The sequence below is a fragment of the Rana temporaria genome, chromosome 1 (genome assembly GCF_905171775.1).
Source record: "Rana temporaria chromosome 1, aRanTem1.1, whole genome shotgun sequence".
Lineage (NCBI taxonomy): Eukaryota > Metazoa > Chordata > Amphibia > Anura > Ranidae > Rana > Rana temporaria.
The window spans coordinates 147593098-147610581 of NC_053489.1; the positions used below are offsets into that span (position 1 = coordinate 147593098).

The following is a 17484-nucleotide window of genomic DNA, read 5'->3' on the forward strand; positions in this document are numbered from 1 at the left end:
CTGCTCCCTGTACGTCTGCGGGTTCAGAGGCATGATGAATCTGCGTTGGTTCAGCCGTAAAAGAGTGTTCAGAGCCTTGTCTAGACATTTCTCACGGTTTTGTAAAAAATGGTACTGTCTCTTTAAGAAGACGAACAGCAGCTTAGACAGGTGGGGTAACACAGTTCAATTAGAGAAACCGCTTTCAACATTCACATGAAGCGCAGTAAGCTTGTGCGACCATGTGCTTACACAAGATGGCGGCTGGCACTGAGCTTGATTGCAGATTAGGCACACACATATACCCAGCAGGCTGTAAGAATTCTATGCATCTTTTGACTATTCTGACTCCGATTGTTGTGATAGCGATATATCCCTTGCTGAGACCTCTATGCCTGGCCTGTATAAGCAGATATACTCACTGCGGACAATCCTTGTCAGACAGCTGAACTCGTCAATACCGTTTCATTCAAAAGAGGTGTTTATTCTTTAAACTTTAGGGGTTACAGCAGATAACAGGAACAGCAGATGAATGGTGATAGTATTGTGCGGTCAAAAGATGATGCCTTTCCTACCTACTGAGCAGAGTACATAAGTGTCCTTCTACATGTGGCTTGCTGGCTGAAGAGATGACACAGGAAGTACGCCACACAGGAAGCAGGGAGGGGCATACATACAGTGAAAATATGTGGTAACTCAAAGAATCACATAAAACATGTGCATTGCAACAAAGGCCACTAGATGGCAGCATAGGATAACACATAGATTTAGCTATGAGAAAATAGTAGGCAAACCACACTATATAAACTCTAATCTATATAACAATGCTAATATTAACTGAGGCTATGCATCTCATATTCTATGCCCCTATTGGGGCAGCACAGATAGACCTTAAAAGAGCAGTGTGTGACAGACAGCCCAGAAATCTCAAAGAACTGGAAGACTTTTGTAAGGAAGAATGGGCAAAGATACCTCAAACAAGAATTGAAAGACTCTTGGCTGGCTACAAAAAGCATTTACAAGCTGTGATATTTGCCAATGGGGGCAGTGCAAGATATTAACTCTGCAGGGTGCCCAAACTTTTGCAGACGCCATTTTTTGTTTTCTGTCATTTTGAAAGTGTAAATGATGCAAATAAAATCTATCTTTTTTTGACATATTATAAGAATGTCTAATCTGTAATTTGATGCCTTTTGGAGATTTTTCCATCTTTCCTTGGCTTCGTTATGCACATTAATACAAATTTTTACCTGGGGTGCCCAAACTTTCGATCCCCACTGTAAGTAGGCACACTGACCATCAATGTAAGAGGGCACACTGAGTGCCAAACACCTGCATACAGGGGCACAAGGAGCAGCAGTGTAAGCGCACATGTCTATCTTGGTGTTTCTTATTTGAAATCGGTTTAGTTTGTCTTTATACCTTGACTGTCTGCCTCTTGTTTCGAAAGATTTTGTAGGTGAGGCAGGGATAGGCAGTAATACTAGAAGAAATGCTTTAGCTGGCATGAAGTGAAAAAAGATTCTTCTACCTTACATATGTTCTCATTCATTACTAAAAAGCCAGCAAAAAGGATTTGTGTTGAATATTATACCAAATATAGAGTTAAAATCAGTGTATACCAATCCAATATAAAATATAAGTGCATTCCCTGTGTCCAGAAAGCTTACCTTAGCATAGTGACCTGCGTGTGTTGAAAAGTCTAGAGTGATTTTGTACATAGGTCAACCAGATCTCCTGCATCTCCATGTGTAAGGTGTCTGGGCCTACTGTCCACTGGGGTCTCTGTGGGTGCACTCTCATATACATCAAAGTAGCATTGGGACCCTATAAGGGTTATGGGCGGATGTCTTGGCCATGCCACATTGCCATTTCCCAGTCTTCATATGAACTTCAAGTGATCTCCTCCAACAATAATCAAAACATCCAAGGATCATTGTGCCTGTATGCCTGGAGGGGGCAAGGAGCACAGGAGAACCTTCCTGTGTCAGTGGCTGCATGCCAAGAGACTTAAATGGTGCATACCTGCATAGTAGGTCCAGATGGTATTGAGGGGGTTCACTTACAAAAGACCCCCCAGACCCACGTAGAAGCAACAATGCAGAAAAAAATTGGCGTAAATTTTAAATAGTGTTGAGCGGAATACGCCATATTCGATTTCGCGATATATCACGAATATATAGACGAATATTCGTGAAATATTCGCTAAAATCGAATATTCGTGATATTTTATCAAAAACATTTTTTTGCGAAATTTCGCTAATGCGAATGCGAAATTGATTGCGAAATTTTGACAACTGTGGTAGGAGAACTCTGATTGGCTCTGATGCAAAAGAAGGGCGGAGAAAGTATTCGCGAATATTCGTGATATTTTATCGAAATTTCGCTAATGCGAATGCGAAATTGATTGCGAAATTTTGACAACTGTGGTAGGAGAACTCTGATTGGCTCTGATGCAAAAGAAGGGCGGAGAAAGTATTCGCGAATATTCGCAAATCGAATATTCGCGATTGCGAATATTCGGCAACATAAAAGGATCGCCTCAGCTTAGCTACTCGGCCCAGGGTCTCTAATCATACCAGCAATGCTTTTAGACGTCGATAGGATGTGATCTGTTTTAAAAATAAATTTGAAAAAATATGAATATTCGGAATAGCGAATTTTGGCCGCGAAATTCGAGTTATTCGCGAATATTCGAATATGCCATATTCGTAACGAATATTCGCAATGCGAATATTCGTGAGCAACACTAATTTTAAAGTATGAAAACCCAACATGGCCTGTGAATGAAAGCAGTGCAGCCCAGAACTGCACACCTTGGGAGGCAGAACTTAAACAATACCGATTAAGTCTGGGGCAACCCTCCTGGAAAAGGCAGAGACTCCCAGTGCTGCAAGCCAAAAAGGCACAGACTCAACATTCCAAATGAACCCTATAGCCACAGTAGCTATGAACAGCTACAGACTTGAAAGAAAAATCATCATGTAACAGGTAAGTATGGAAACAATAAAAAAAGAGAAAAGGTTTTGCTCCTCATAGAGAAAAAAAAAGGAGTGCTGCATCTGTACACCTAAGCACACTAGCAAAACTGAGGATTGCTGGGAGCTCATCCCTACGCCAGGAGCCTGTGGGAGAAGGCACATGTCGTTTTTGCCTAGGCTAGAATAGTGGTAAAGGGTGGGGTCGTGAATTGCCATTTTTTTTTATTGTGGAGAGCAGTAGGAGTGCAAAAAAGAGAAGTGTGGGATTTAAAAACAAACAAACAAACAAACACCTTCATTCTTACCTATGTGGCTGCAACACCAATCTGATACTGCACCATTCCCCTGCCAGCTCTTAGATCGAAAACAGAGCAATTACATGACCGTTGATCGCTAAGGACTGTCAGTTAGGTGAGTATCATTTAAAGTGTTCATACCCCTTGAAATATTCCACATTTTGTCATGTTACAACCAAAAATTTAAATGTATTTTATTGAGTTTTTTTGTGATAGACCAACACAAGAGGCACATAATTGTGAAGTGGAAGGACAATGATAAATGGTTTTCAAAATGTTTTACAAATAAATATCTGAAAAGTGTGGCGTGCATTTGCATTCAGCCCCCTTTACTCCGATACCCCCAACTAAAATCTAGTGGTACCAATTGCCTTCAGAAGTAACCTAATTAGTAAATATAGTCAGCATGTGTGTAATTTAATCTCAGTATCAATACAGCTGTTCTGTGAAACCCTCTGAAGTTTTTTTTAGAGAACCTTAGTGAACAAACAGCATCATGAAGGCCAATGAAATTACCAGACAGGTCAGTGATAAAGTTGTGGAGAAGTTTAAAGCAGGGTTAGGTTATAAAACAATATTCCAAGCTTTGAACATCTTATGGAGCACTATTTAATTCATCATCCAAAAATGGAAATAGTATGGCACAACTGCAAACCTATCAAGGCATATATGAACTTAAAGCTAGGGGCAGGAGCCTGTGCATTACATTTGCAATGCACTGATCTTGGATGCAATGCTCTGCAGGCCTGAGTGCAATGATTTAATGAATGCACATTTTAGATTTTATTTTATCAGTGCTGATGTGTTACAATTTTTTTTTCAAAAGGTGGACTATGCCTTTAAATTTAACAAACCTCCAACTAACGCCCACCACACTGCTCACCTATCTCCGGTTGAAACATTGTATCTCCAAACAAGCTAACTCCTTATATGCAATACCTAGCTCGGTGTGGTATTTTCTCACCAACACAAACTCTAGCCAAAAAGGTATTTCACTTATTTACTCTACCTTCAACTCAAAAAAGACCTTTGTAAAATCCAAACCCTTTCTACTACAGTATGTAAGACAGACATGAAAGCCACATTTATTGGCCATCAGCATATCTACAAATCTACAAGCTGCTCCGCACTATGGGAACAAACTAAAAAAATCTCCCTAAGATAGTATTTAATGCCCGCTAAGCTAGCGTCAGTTTCCAAGCAAACATTCCACCTATGTAGGAGGAATTGCGGTCAAGCAGGTGGCATCATGCATATTCTATGGGAATGCCCAGTCCTCCTTGTTTACTGGCAAGAGATATTTCAAATTATTGCAATGGTGACCAACACTCAAATTTCTCCCTCACCTGAAAAAACCTGACAATAGAAACCTTTGCATCATATGTTCGACACTCAGTAACACACATCCCACCTTTAAATTCCACCACCGCTTTATATTATGAATACATTAAATGCGGTATCTGCTTGTATGTAATGTGCTAATTATTTACATATATGGTGATAGGCAGCTATATTGTGGTTGGATATTGTAAATAAAGTTTTGAAGATTGGAGATTGGGGAGGATGACCTTTGAGGAAGTTAGAAATATCCTGTGTTAACCAGACCAAGTCTATCTGTGTCCCAGTGTCCAGTCCTTAATATGATACTTCTGGTGTCTCCGTCCCCCGCTCTTAAATGTTCTCAACGTTTCTTATGTTTATGAGGAGAGTGAAAATGCGGCTGAATCTCATTGGTTGCCGCTACACGAGAGTGAGGCTTGGTTGCTCCTCCGTGTGTATATGAGAGGTGAACATTCAGTGCGTCGCCCGTGCCCTTTGATAACATCATATATGATGAAACATGTCAGGGCGGAGCCACGCACTGACGTCACCACGTTAACATGCCCCCGAAAGCACGGGTGTACGTTTGTTTTAGAATATTTTTTGCCGGCATTTTTAAATTGTTTTCTGTGTATGTGTTACACATTTTTTTAATAAATCCAAGTTTTACGATACTTCACTATCTCAATCCTCCGGTTTCTTTTTCCTCTGTGGTTCCCTTTGGGATGCGGAGTCCTAAGAGCGGATCGCTCCGAAGAGATAGCTACCTGTGTGAACTTGGTGAGGATCGGCTGGAAGTGGAGCAGCTTGCAGCCCCTGTGATTTCCCATCATCGGATTGGGAGGATTTCATGCCTACTTGACCCCATCTAACAGGGGGTCCAACTGATCTGGTAGGAGCAATTATAAAAATGATCAAAATTAAGAGAGCATAAATGCACAGATATTAAAATCACAAACAGCGCTGATGGTGACAGTTCTAGTGTAGATGCACAAGGCACCACGTCTACACTCCAATGTTGCGTGAAGGAAATCAGTGAGGTATAGGCAAAAAGTTCCAAATAGAAGTGTGGTCCACTTTAAGAAAGGACAGATAGTAAGCACCTTCCACCCGAACTCCTCTAGAGACACCACGTGGGACACAATAAGCCCCCTCTGGGGTACACACTCACCAGAAAGTAAATAATACAGGGCGATGTATGTGTAACTCCAAACTGATAATCAGCCTTCAAGCAGGGTAATCAAACACATCTGTATAGGAGCTCCAAATTAAACCAGGAAAAAAGACAAAGAAAGTGCCATAGCATAATTCCGTTTTTAATGGATCAAAAATAGTAGCCCACAGATGCAAAAACCCCTTCAACCATTGAACGTACAATAAAAGTATTTTAAAAGCGCATAATCACCAAATCCTGGATGGTAGGTAAAGCGTCGCACTGGTCCTGGTTCAGTCTCACAGAGACTATCAACTTCCGGTTCCAGCCGAGGCACTGGTGGAGCGCAAACGTCACTTCCTGAGCGTCGTGAGAAGCCACGCCCTGACGCGTTTCGTCATAGGACTTCGACAGAGGGCGCCCTCTGTCGAAGTCCTATGGCGAAACGCATCAGGGCGTGGCTTTAAAATACTTTTATTGTACGTTCAATGGTTGAAGGGGTTTTTGCATCTGTGGGCTACTATTTTTGATCCATTAAAAACGGAATTATGCTATGGCACTTTCTTTGTCTTTTTTCCTGGTTTAATTTGGAGCTCCTATACAGATGTGTTTGATTACCCTGCTTGAAGGCTGATTATCAGTTTGGAGTTACACATACATCGCCCTGTATTATTTACTTTCTGGTGAGTGTGTACCCCAGAGGGGGCTTATTGTGTCCCACGTGGTGTCTCTAGAGGAGTTCGGGTGGAAGGTGCTTACTATCTGTCCTTTCTTAAAGTGGACCACACTTCTATTTGGAACTTTTTGCCTATACCTCACTGATTTCCTTCACGCAACATTGGAGTGTAGACGTGGTGCCTTGTGCATCTACACTAGAACTGTCACCATCAGCGCTGTTTGTGATTTTAATATCTGTGCATTTATGCTCTCTTAATTTTGATCATTTTTATTATGTCTTCATTTTTTTAAACAGCTGCTCCCATTACCGTAATATACAGATTGTTCTGTCATCTGCGGAGATCTGTTATTGGATTTTGCAATAGTTTTTTCAGTGTTGGCGCTGGGAGGTGTATTGTAGGCCTTCAATTACACTTTTTTCTTTTGGTAGGAGCAATTACTTACCTTTTTCCCTGGTCTAACCTTGAGGAATTTCTCTTTTCAATCAACTTGCATTTGAATCAGCGGTGGATTGTATTCACGTTTTCACTGTTGGGATTTTTTGAAATTGGACAATTTTATTCACTTATTGATGTTTGAACTCAATCTAATTGTTCAAGAGGTTATGTTATTTGTCTCTATCACTTAGAGGGACTAACATATTTAATATCATTTTTTATTTTCATATATATTGAATATATATTGAATCAATTTTTTTCATTTTTTTTCACAATTTTCTTACTTTTATACACAACGGTCAGGTTGTTTTGATTTTTTTAGCGCAACCTATCCCCTCTTGTTTTTTCTATTTGTCACATGTATATGACATGTTTTTTTTAGGTGTTGCAGCTTGATTTATTGATTTAATTTATTTATCATTAATTTCATCTATCAGTTTTCATTCATTTTTTTCAATTTATTTCCTTAGCGCAATATATTTCCCCTTGTTGATTACACACATCCCACTGGCAGCCAGGCTTAAACATACAAGCACACCTGCCCCATTTTTGTTTCTTATGTGACATTGACTGAAACAGAGCAATGAAACATGAGACAGAAATGAGAGGAAATAAAATAAATAAGGGAAAAGGCTTGGCCAACCAATAAGAGGCATTGTTTATTGACTGAAAGGAGACAATGAAAACCTAAAGAGCAATTTTGCAGTACAGTTCCCTTAGGCCTGGATATTAAATGCACTTTAGTGGGGTCTTCTCAGAAAATAAACATTTTTGAAAATAACATATTTTAACTAATATGTGAATATGAAACACGCTGTTAAGAAGGGAACAAAAAATGCATTTATTATGTATATCAATCAATGGAAAAAAATATGTTAAAATACAAACTATATACGTCGTATGTAAAAACATGGCATAAAGTAACCATGAATAAAATATTAAAGCAGTCCTACAGCAAAACACAACAACCTGTTCCCCCCCTCATTCCTCTCCCACTTTGTTAAATTTAGGTATGTCAAAAGAGGCTGAATCTCTCAGCTCTCTTAAGTAGGTATGAGCCTTGAGTTTGAGTCGAACTCATGTTTGACTCGAACATTGCCTGTTCGCCCGTTCGCCGAACATCGAACAATTTGGTGTGTTCGCGGCAAATTTGAAAAGCGTAATTTCTGAAGGAAAAAAAGTAATTTCAAACCACTTGTGGCTATAATGAATTGTCTGCTCCCGGCAATATAGAGAAAGGGCATTGAAAGTCATTGATAAAAAATAATTAAAATGCGTGGGGGTCCCCCCCAAATTCAATTACCAGGCCCTTCAGGTCTGTTATGGATATTAAGGGGCACTCCAGGGGGTCTTCCAGATTCCGATAAGCTTCCCCGCCCGCAGACCCCCACAACCCCCGGGCAAGCGTTGTGGGGATGAGGCCCTTGTCCCCATCAACATGGGGTCATGGTGCTTTGAGGGGTCACAAACCCCCAAAGCATCCTCCCCATGTTAAGGGCATGTGGCCTGGTACGGTTCAGGAGGGGGGGTACTCTCTCGTCCCCCTCTCTATTCCTGTGGCCTGCCAGGTTGCGTGCTCAGATAAAGGGTCTGGTATGGATTTTTGGGGGGAACTCCACGCCATTTTTTTTATTTGAGGAGGAGTTCCCTTTAAAATCCATACCAGACCTGAAGGGTTTGGTATGGATATTTGGGGGGAACCCCATGTAATTTTTTTTTATTTGACGCAGGGTTCCCCTTAATATCCATATCAGACCTGAAGGGCCTGGTAATTGAATTTGGGTGGACCCCTACACATTTTTTTTTTAATCAAGGACTTTTCTCTGTATTGCTGTTTTAAATTACTTTTTTTCCTTCAGAAATTACATTTTGTGCAGGGACAGTTCTAAGCACGGGAAACAAGCGCTACTTCACAGGCATACAATACACCCCCCCCCCCCCAGGTACGAAATTTAAAGGAATATTTCACTTTTAATGTTTTACTTTAAGCATTATTAAAATCACTGCTCCCGAAAAAATTTCAGTTTTTTAAACGTTTTTTTTTTTCATTAATACATATTCCCTGGAGCAGGACCCGAGTCCCCAAACACTTTTTAGGACTATAACTTGTATATTAGCCTTTAGAATTAGCACTTTAGATTTCAAACGTTCTAGTCTCATAGACTTTAACGGGGTTCTAAAGTTCACACAAACTTTTGGTCTGTTTGCAGGTTCTGGTGCGAACAGAACGGGGGGTGTTTGGCTCATCCCTACTCTTAAGGAAAAGGCGCCAAGTCTCAAATATTGGTCAAGTAATATGCCATAAAGAGATAAGGGACCAGATGTTCAGAAACAGCCAATCAGTAACTATGGTCCCCTATTTCTACACAGACTAGTGCCTTTTTATGGGAACGACCCTTTGACAGTTTTTTCATGTGGACACTAACCATGGAAACCCAGGGAAGCCTTTTCTGCAAAACAGGTATTTTAATGTTTTTTTTTTTTTCAACATCTATAAAGTTTAATTGCATAGGAAAAAATAACTTTACACTAAGACCGCTCTTATTAACCTAAAACTGAATTTGTAGTTTGAGGTAAGAAGTTTTATAACAAAATAATATTCTGGAGACCATTGACATATGTTAAAAAAAATTGAGGTTTCTTAACGATTCACCAGAACCAGTATATATTATAAGAAAAGCTAAATTTTAATGTTGTTAACTAGAAGCTCCATCCTCTTTAGTTTCCTCTTATTCTTTGGTATTGGCTTCTTATACTGGCCACTTTTAAGTAGATGTTCCTTGCTGTGATGAATCTGAGCACCGTGCTGTAGTTGGAAGGAGCATAGAGCTTGGAGAGGACGGAGAATCGTCTGCCAAATAAATTATAATAGGAAGAAATAAATCAATACAGGAAATAGCTTAAAGATAAATTGCCAACTCTGAATTTCTGCAGATCCCGCTTTTGTCTCCTACTGTTCAAGACTGTACGTTCATCCTGAGCTACTGCTCTGTGATCCCATATTTCCCAGGACAATTACCGCCATTTCTACTCTTATCACTACATTGTCAACATTCCATAACTTGTTCTGTCTTACAGTAGACAGCTGAGGATAGTAAAAATATATTTTTTTTAATTGTGTGTCCCTTCAGCCATAAAACTTTAATTTTATGGAGGATCTACATGCCCTTTTCAGATATGCTGGTAAATGGTGTCAAGGTTTTTGGCCCAGAGGTACTTGTACTGTAAAATTATAAAAAAAAAAAAAAAAAAAAGTCAACCACCAGATCGGTACTTTTACTGTCATTGAAAGTATCATCTTGTGATTTCCTTTTCTCTGCACAAAACAAGTTATTTAACCCTGGTCCTCCCTAAACTAAACTTTCAAAAGTACATTTCACCTTGTGGCTTTTAGCGGGGGGCTTCTTCATCATAAATTCTAACCTATTAAAGTGACTGAAATAATGACTATGTGATTGTCTATGTTTCCTAACAGCAAGAACACATTTTTGATCCCTTGTTGTGAGCATAGAGAATATTGTGAAATGACAAAAGAGAAAAGCAAAGTTTCTATACATACACTATATTACCAAAAGTATTGGGACACCTGCCTTTATACGCACAAGAACTTTAATGGCGTCTTAGTTTGTAGGGTTCAATAGTGAGTTGGCCCACCGTTTGCAGCTTCAACTCTTCTGGGAAGGCTGTCCACAAGGTTTAGGCGTGTGTCTATGGGAATGTTTGACCATTCTTCCATAAGCAAATTTGTGGACGAGAGGGCCTAGCTTGCAGTCTCCGCCCTAATTCAAGCCATAGGTGTTAAGGTCAGGACTCTATGCAGGCCAGTCAAGTTCCTGCACCAAACTTGCTCATCAATGTCTTTATGGACCTTGTTTTGTGCACTGGTCCAAATCAGGAGGGGGTTATGGTGCAGAGTTGTTATTTAGGTGTTGGGCTTTACCCTCAATTCCACTAAAGGGAACTCTTAAAGACATTTTGGAGAATTCAATGCTCCCAACTTTGTGGGAAAAGTTTGGGGATGGCCCCTTTTCTGTTTCAACATGACTGCGAACCACTGCAGAAAGGAGGTCCATAAAGACATGGATAAGTGAGTTTGGGGTGAAGGAACTTGACTGGCTTGCACAGAGTCCTGACCCCAAACTGACAGAACACCTTTGGGATGAATTAGAGTGGAGACTGCGAGCCAGGCCTTCTCGTCTACATTAGTGTCTGACCTCACAAATGTGCTACTTGAAGAATGGTCAAGCATTCCCATAGACACACTCCTAAACGTTGTAGACAGCATTCTCAGAAGTGTTGAAGCGGTTATAGCTGCAAAGGATGGGCCAACTCAATATTGAACCCTACGGACTAAGACTGGGATGCCACTAAAGTTCATGTGCGTGTAAAGGCAGGTGTCCCAATACTTTTGGTAATATATTGTAAATAAATAAATATGCAGTCAGGGAAACATTGTACTGACATCCACCATATTCAGAGTCTTATCTCCCCTTTCTTGTTACAGCAGGGTGTCTAAATATGACTGTGCAGTCCAATTAGCAACAGAATTAGGCCCACTGCTCTCAATAATTAGCAGTTAGTAACAGACGTGATCTAAGTCAGGCGTCTCTTCCTCTGCAATACAAGACTGTTTGAGGACACTTGAGATGTTATGCAAGTTTTTTCCCTGAGAGAATTTTTTTTTAGCCAAAATTGGTCAAAAAACATAACGTGTCTTAGGTACAGACCTATGAAGAGAAAACATTGTGATATATTTTAAGAAGGACTCCACAAAAATTGAAACGTTTTTGTTTCCTTTTATTCAGTGTAATGTGGTATATGCCACCTCCTAACTCACTGCCTTTTTTTATACAATTTAAATACTTGACCTCTGGGACATCGTCCACCCCCCCCCCCCTTCATGACCAGGCCATTTTTTTGTAATATGGCACGGCATTATTTGAACTGACAATTGCACGGTCATGCAATGCTGTACCCAACTGCGCTATAAATGAAAAAATACAGACAACAAAAAAACTTGCTATAGAACCCATTCAATAGAAAAATGTAATTTCTTCATAATTTTAGGTCAATATATATTCTGATGCATATTTTTGGTAAACAAAATCCCAATAATAGTGATGGTTTGTGAAAAAATAGTGTCTACAAACTATGGGATATATTTTTTTTTTTTTAGTAATGGTGGTGATTAGCGACTAATAGCGGGCCTGCGAAATTTCACCGGACATTCTGACACTTTTTGGGGACCAGTGTCACTAATATAGTGATTAGTGCTAAACAATATGCACTGTCACTGTAAAATGACACTGGCAGGGAAGGGGCTAACATCAGAGGTGATCAAAGAGTTAACTGTGTGCCTAGCCAGTGTCTTACTACACTGTGGGAGGTACTTTTACTATGGTAATAGATGGAAGTTATTCCATCCCTTCCCTCTTGTTAGAACGGTGATCTGCCTTGTTTACATAGTTCAGTCTCTCTGCCTAATGATCGGCGGGTACCGTTTGCCCACCGATTGGCCTCCGCTGTGTGTAACTATTGCGCGCCCCCAACCCAGGAAGTGTTGGATCACGTATATATACACATGATCTGGCGCACAGGTGCCACCTTGTAGCAGTAAAATTACTATAAGGCGGAACTTAAGTGGTTAAATTGAAGCTGAAAAGTATAGCTTTCTTTATACTTTCAACCCTCCAACTGCAGACTAGTGGCTCTCCTATTCACAAGCCATCTTTGTTAGCCCCTTCTCTCCCCTTGGCCATTCACAGAACGCTTTGTATTTTTTGAATAGAATCCCAGAATACAACACATTCTGTGAAATGGCAAGGGGAATGAAGGGGCAGACAAATGACAGGATAGCTTAGAGTCTTGGTAAGTCTCCTGTCAGAGTGTAGTAAAAATTGAGAAAGCTATACTTCCTGGCTTCAATGAAATTGTAAATTGCAAAGAACAAGCAGTGATGCATGAGATGACATACAACTCCTGAGATTTGACTATTTGTATCCCAGCAGATTTTTTTTAGATTTTTTTTTTCTATAGTCCTTTTTTAAATGAAACAATGTGACTGCTGATGATCCCTTGCTTACGTCACTGCACACAACTGCCTAGATTAGCAGTTAGTCAAAGAAATATTCCAGGCATTGCTATATTATGCACTTATCTGGAGTGAAGATCATTGTACCAGCAACGCTTTTAACTGTTATGAATGGCTATATCATGACAGCTGTGAATACTAGTTATCTGTGACTGGCTACAGCTAATCACATGGTACAGGGTGCTGTAATTGGCCCAGGTACCATGTGATAGCTGTGGGCCAATCACAGCTAACTAGTAAAAGAAGCAAAGCAGTTATGAATCATATTGATTCATAACAACTTAGTTGACATTGTGATCGCATGACAATCACATAATCACCGGTCCCTGAGTACCGTGATCCGCAGGAATGCTTTCAGGATCATCGGCCATGTGTGGTACATGTGGTATGTATAATATACAGTGCAACCACGGATTGCGAGTAACGTGGTTAATGAGCGTTTCGCAATACGAGTACTGTATTTGAAAAAATCCTAACTCGGTTTGTGAGTGGTGTGCAGTACCGCGTTTGGCCTGAGGTGGGGGGCGCTAGAGCCGAACATAGCCGAACGGCGCCAATCACAGCCGATCAGTGCCGTTAGGAAATGCTCAAATAAGACACGGAAAGGCACAAAAAAACTCAGTTCCCGAGGTGTCCTCAGGCCTTTCCGGTCATTTCCGAGGCTCTCCGGCACCCACCCACCTCTGCCTGCATGCGGTATTACATGCCATTGAAGTCAATGCAGAACAAATTATTTTTGTTTCCATTGACTTCAATGTGGAAACTCGCTTTGATATGTGAGTACTTTGGATTACGAGTATTCTCCTGGAACGGATTATGCTCGTGATCCGAGGTTCCACTGTGGAATGTCATAGGAATGGAGTTTAATAGCAAAACGGTGCATCAACTGCATTGCTTAGAGTTCTGCCAAATTCTTTTTTTTTTTAAGTCAGCAGCTACAAATACTGCAGCTGCTGAATATTAGGACACTTACCTGTCCAGGGCACCCGCAATGCGCTCACCCGAACTGTCCCTCGGCTCCCGGGGTGCAGTTGCCGGCATCTTCAGTGAAGCCTTATAGCTTTACAGCCTGGTTCCCTACTGCAGTGAAGATCATTGTACCAGCAACGCTTTTAACTGTTATGAATGGCTATATCATGACAGCTGTGCGTCCTCACTAGTCCCTGCTGTCTTCTGGGACCTGTGTGTCTCCCAGAAGACAGTGGAGAGGACAGAGGAGGGGCCGGACATGTCGAAGATCGCAGCGGAATCTGCAACAATCTATCGCTGGAAGTGGGAGTAAATACCTGTATTAGACAGGTATCTGCTCCCCCTCCCCCCTGAAAGGTGCCAAATGTGACACCGGAAGGGGGGAGGAACCGGAAAAGTGGAAGTTAATTGAACTCTGCTTTAAAAAAAAAATACAAATGAAAGTGAAATAAAATGTAATATTAACAAGCAAACATGTCTTTAATGTTGTATGGCAAGCCCACTTTACTACCCACCTCTTGAATTGCAGTGTTTTTTTCCATTATTGATAAGGCAATAGCAGCACATTCCAGAGTTGATAGACAAGTGTTAGTAGGCTGAGTTCGAATGACATACTGACTTGATACAGTGGTTTTTAACTGCACCTGTAGGAGAAAAAAGACAACAAGCCTTAGCCTAAGTACTTTCAGTGCTTTCTTGTGCCAGTTGGATAGATACAGTCACCTCTCAAGAACTACCATAGCCCAAGCAATTAAATGTATTAAATCAAGGTTTCACAAAGGCCATTTTTACAGTATAACAGATATTGAGTTATTTGTTTCTGAAAAAGAAGACGGATAAAACTTCTAAAGATGTATAACTCTTCTCTACAATAGCTGAATCTAATTTAATTTAATGTAAGAAACTTTTTGCTCTACAATTGTTTTATTAAACATTCACAGTGCCAACAGAAATGCGGTACATTTTTATATCTCTACTAATTTCTGTCTTCTTTTTAATAAATGAAAAGGAGCCCAATATAATATTTAATCATAATCCCTACAGAATGTGCTTCCAAGAGTGGCCAAATATCACTTTCAGTATAATACCATTAAAACAAGGATTAACCTCGATCGACCTGTTCTTCCTTGCAAGCAGTCAAGATATAAATATCAATCACATTTCATAAACATGTGTGAGGGCTAAAAACAATAACTTTTTTAGATTATCTTTTTTTATGCGCAATTCTACAAAGACAATGGATCCCCTTTCTCTCTATAAAGTTGTTTTTTTTTTTATGTACAGTGTTCGAAAGAGACTTCCTGCTTGGGTATTTTTATCAACTAACAGTTCAATAATTTAGAAATATTATTTACAGAAAGGACCAGTAAACCTAAGATAAAAAATACAGTCATATCATGTGTAGAACTATGATATATATATATATATATATATATATATTAGGGCTGTGGAAATTAACCATTAATTCCTTGATTAAGCGTTCATTTTTTTGATTGATCAAAATTCTTTTGATCGGTACTCACCTCTCCGCCGGCTTCCGGGTCTTCAGGGAGTTGCGTCGGAGATCCGGTGATGTCACGGACACCGGCGGGGCTTGCCGTGTCCATCTGAAGGGCTCCTTTGCTGTGCCTTTATATCTGCATGCTGGCGGGACCTTACTATCTGCCACACGCAAGGGCTGTTACACTTCCCTCTATAAACCTGGGAATCTTCAACCATCCACTGGGAGTTGTGATAGTTCCCTTCATGGGACATCTAAATGCCGATGAACTGATGTTAGCCCCTCCTCATCTGGATTCAGCAGTGGTATCGTTGTACATATTTTTATACCAGTATCATACTTAGCTACATGTTTTCATGACTGCTTTTGCTACCGTTTGGTATTACTCGCACCATTGTTACTGTTTATGTAGCTACATCGATTTTATCTCCAGTGAAATATTTATTTTGTTACCTACTTGAAGAAAGTTTTAATGCTATTCCCATCGAGCGCTGCCTTTGTGTGTTTTTTGTATCCTGCTATCCATTTTTCCAGTTGTTGGTAGCTGCACTGGGAATCAGTCTGCATGGAGATCAGCTAAAAGTACTGTATTTATCGGCGTATACCACGCACTATTTTGCCCTGAAAATCAGGGCAAAATCGTGGGTGCGCGGTATACGCCGATAGCCGCTTTCCCGCCACGAGTTTGAATACTGCGCCGGCATATACCGAGCGCAGTACACTCGTGTATCTTCGGGCAGTCTCGGCGCCTCTCGCACTGACGTCCTAAGCGTACAGGACGTCAGCGCGAGAGTTGCCGAGCCTGCCCGACAATACACGAGTGTACTGCGCTCGGTATATGTCAGCGCAGTATTCAAACTCGGCGCGGGAAACGAGCCGGGAGGACACGAGGACGCCGCAGAAGGACGCCGGACCCGACGAAGAGGACACCCGAAGCCGCAGACGGACGCCGGACCCGACGAGGCCGCCGATGGACGCCGCGCAAGACACCAAAACTGTAAGTACAAAACATCTTTTTTCCACAGGAATTCGGGCAACTTTAGGGGTGCGCGCTATACAAGGGAGCGCGCTATACGCGGGAGCGCGCTATACCCCGATAAATACGGTAGTTGGATCTGTATGTGCGTTATAATTAATCGAAATTAGTCGATTAATCGATTAAAAATAAATCAATTAATCGAACACGAAAAATTTAATCAGTAACAGCCCTAATATATATAAAAATATATATTGAAAATGTAAGAATGTATATGTAAATCGGGTTTAAATAGTAGTTATCAAAGACTTAAAGATTGGCAAACTGCTAAGAAAATAAATAATAAAAAAATAAAACATATACATTAGATGTTTTCTTCCAAATTACTAGCACTTCTGTCCATCTAACTTTGAAATCTACATAGCCCTGGCACACAGCAAAACCTTGTCTGACAGGGAAAAGTAGAACACCTGATTTAGAAACAACATGGAATCAAAGTAGGAAACATCCAAAGGGGGAAATAATGTAGAATGTTAAGGGAAGCTTTCTCAAGAAGGAGCATTTGTTTACTACCGCTTTAAGTGCTGTTTTGAAGGCAAAGGGGGTCCAACCTGGTACTAGGAAGGTATACCTAACAAAGTGGCCGGCAAGTGTATAATGTACATTCACATCAGTCCCTGCCCTCAAGGAGCATGCAACCAACCTAATCGTTCTCTTAGTTCTTCGCAAGACCTCCTGCTCTCTAGCTCTCTCATCACTTTCTCCCACGCTCGCCTCCAGGACTTTTCCAGAGCCTCTCCAAAGCTATGGAACTCCTTACCCCAACCTGTCCATTTATGTCTTACTCTATTAGCTTTTAGACGATCCCTGAAAACCCTTCTTTTCAGAGAAGCCTATCCTACCTACCCACAAATAACAACTGTATTTTCATCTTGTCCATCTGATCACCCCCACAGCTGCTACCCTTTTTTTTCCCCACTTGACCCTCCCTTCTAGATTGTAAGCTGTAACAAGCAGGGCCCTCTGATTCCTCCTGTATTGAATTGTATTGTAATTGTACTGACTTCCCTGATGTTGTAAAGCGCTGCGCAAAGCGCTAAATA

General features: G+C 40.7%; 1 protein-coding gene across 1 annotated transcript in view; it reads right to left on the reverse strand.

Moving 5' to 3' along the window:
• Positions 1 to 9290: 9290 nt before the first annotated feature.
• DTWD2 (DTW domain containing 2) overlaps positions 9291 to 17484 on the reverse strand; it is a 330650-nt gene continuing 322456 nt past the window's right edge. Inside the window, exons 6-7 of the mRNA XM_040343967.1 lie at positions 14420 to 14548; positions 9291 to 9695 (exon numbers count right to left, since the gene is read on the reverse strand). Coding sequence (XP_040199901.1) covers positions 9525 to 9695; positions 14420 to 14548 — 300 coding nt within the window. The 3' untranslated portion in view covers positions 9291 to 9524. The remainder of the gene's footprint in view (positions 9696 to 14419; positions 14549 to 17484) is intronic.